We start from the raw sequence: 1,767 nt of genomic DNA, 5'->3' as shown, positions 1-1,767 counted from the left end.
TTTTTTTTTTTTTTTTTTTTTTTTTTTTTTTTTTTAAATCTCGTTTAGTCGTTAGGTGTAACAGAGACTCTTTAACTGCACTCGTTCAGTTTGTGTAACCAGGCTTTGTTCCACGGGAATTTCTGTTGCAGTTCAGTCTATGCCAAATAAACTGCTTTATTTGATACCGAGCCGTGGCGTGGTGGCTTGCTGGGAACAACACCTTGTCAGAGAGGTCTCAGGAAAGAAGGCAGCTGGATTTGTGGGAAGGGCCTGGCGCCGCTCTCTGCCGTCCTCCAGACTGCCGGGAGCCACACGGCAGCTCCCACGTGCAGCAGGTCAGCAGGAGGTCTGGGAATAGCAGGGAAATGAGAAATAGGAATTCTTTCCCAGCCCAGTCACCTGGGATCACCGCAGATCCACTCTGGCTGGAAAAGCAGAGGCTGTGCGCCTTGTGTACCTGGATCCCAGATCTTCAGGGATGTGCTGAGGAGGGTTGTCCGTAATGGAATGAATGTGCCTTTGGACAACACAGAGAACTGCCAGTTACTGGTAAATAAATGCGCATCCACATTCCTGCTCTGCGGGAGATTGTTATCTCTGTGGGTGAATCTTGGCAGCTGGGATGTGAGGAGTATACACATCCCTGATGGATGTGGCTTGGGGAGAAAAATAATTAATGGATCTTTGCCCTGCACAGAGTTGGGAAGCACCTCAAGAAAGGACTGGGGAGGGAGGAGGCACAGGATGGGGCAGGGTGTCCACACAGATCTCCAGATCTAATGTTGGTTATCACCACAAAAGGCCACTTTCCTTGGGGCATGAGGAGAGGGCTGAGGATCCGGGGACCCACACCAGGAAAGAGAATGGGAAGGTAAGAGATAAAAAAGCTCCAAAAAAAAAAAGGGTCTGGTTGCTGGCAGGAATCCATCAGGTAACAGACACCCGAGATGCAGGAGGAAGGTTCCAGGAAACTTGCAGGTTTTGCGGAGATTTTCATCCTTTCAGGAGGGAGGTGCAGGTGCTGCTTGAGGCCGGCCGGGCCTATGGAAGGGTGTTCCCGCTTCCAACTCTGCAGGGAAGTAAGAGTCAAAACCAGAAACCCTCTGGAAAGGCGAAGAGTGGCAAGGACAACCCGATCACGGCAGGGGGGTTGGGGGTGGATGATCTTTAAGGTCCCATCCAAGCCGAACCATCCCGTGGTTCTGTGATTCCACGCCCATGGCGGGGGTTGTGAGGGGTCAGCGTGTGGCACCGGGAGAAGCCGGGGGATATCCCTCCTCTCTCTCTCTCTCTCCCTCCCGGGGACTGCCTGGTGTTCCCGGGGCGGTTCCCGAGGGCCGTCCCGGCCGGGGAGACACCCCCTGCCCGCGGGACCGCCCCGGCTCCGCCGCCCGAGGGAGCGCCGTGAGGGAGCGCGGCGGGGCCGCCCCGAGCCATGGAGCGCTACGAGAAGCTGGGCAAGGTCGGGGAGGGCTCCTACGGCGTCGTCTTCAAGTGCCGCAACAAGGACACGGGGCAGATCGTGGCCATCAAGAAGTTCCTGGAGTCCGAGGAGGACCCGGTGATCAGGAAGATCGCCCTGAGGGAGATCCGCATGCTCAAGGTGGGTGGCTGTGAGGGTCCGGAGCCCCGCGCCCGGCACGGGCGGTGCCCGCCGCGGGGAGACCGGGGCAGGGAACCGGGGAGCCCTGAGGGAGCTGCCGGGGACGGGGCGTGAGGGGACGGGGGCTGTGGGGAGACGTGAGGGGATGGAGTGTGAGGGGGACAGGGCGTCGTGAGGGGACA

General features: G+C 57.9%; 1 protein-coding gene across 1 annotated transcript in view; it reads left to right on the top strand.

Annotated features, from left to right (window-relative positions):
* Nucleotides 1-1,364: 1,364 nt before the first annotated feature.
* CDKL1 (cyclin dependent kinase like 1) overlaps nucleotides 1,365-1,767 on the top strand; it is a 12,878-nt gene continuing 12,475 nt past the window's right edge. Inside the window, exon 1 of the mRNA XM_027907650.1 lies at nucleotides 1,365-1,695. Within this exon, the coding sequence (XP_027763451.1) occupies nucleotides 1,418-1,695 (278 nt within the window). The 5' untranslated portion in view covers nucleotides 1,365-1,417. The remainder of the gene's footprint in view (nucleotides 1,696-1,767) is intronic.

The sequence above is a fragment of the Empidonax traillii genome, unplaced genomic scaffold (genome assembly GCF_003031625.1).
Source record: "Empidonax traillii isolate 1590-97213 ecotype Southwest subspecies unplaced genomic scaffold, ASM303162v1 scaffold1511:size131785, whole genome shotgun sequence".
NCBI classification, from domain to species: domain Eukaryota; kingdom Metazoa; phylum Chordata; class Aves; order Passeriformes; family Tyrannidae; genus Empidonax; species Empidonax traillii.
The sequence above is the reverse complement of the archived record's forward strand: the minus strand, read 5'-3'. Positions and strand labels throughout refer to the sequence as shown.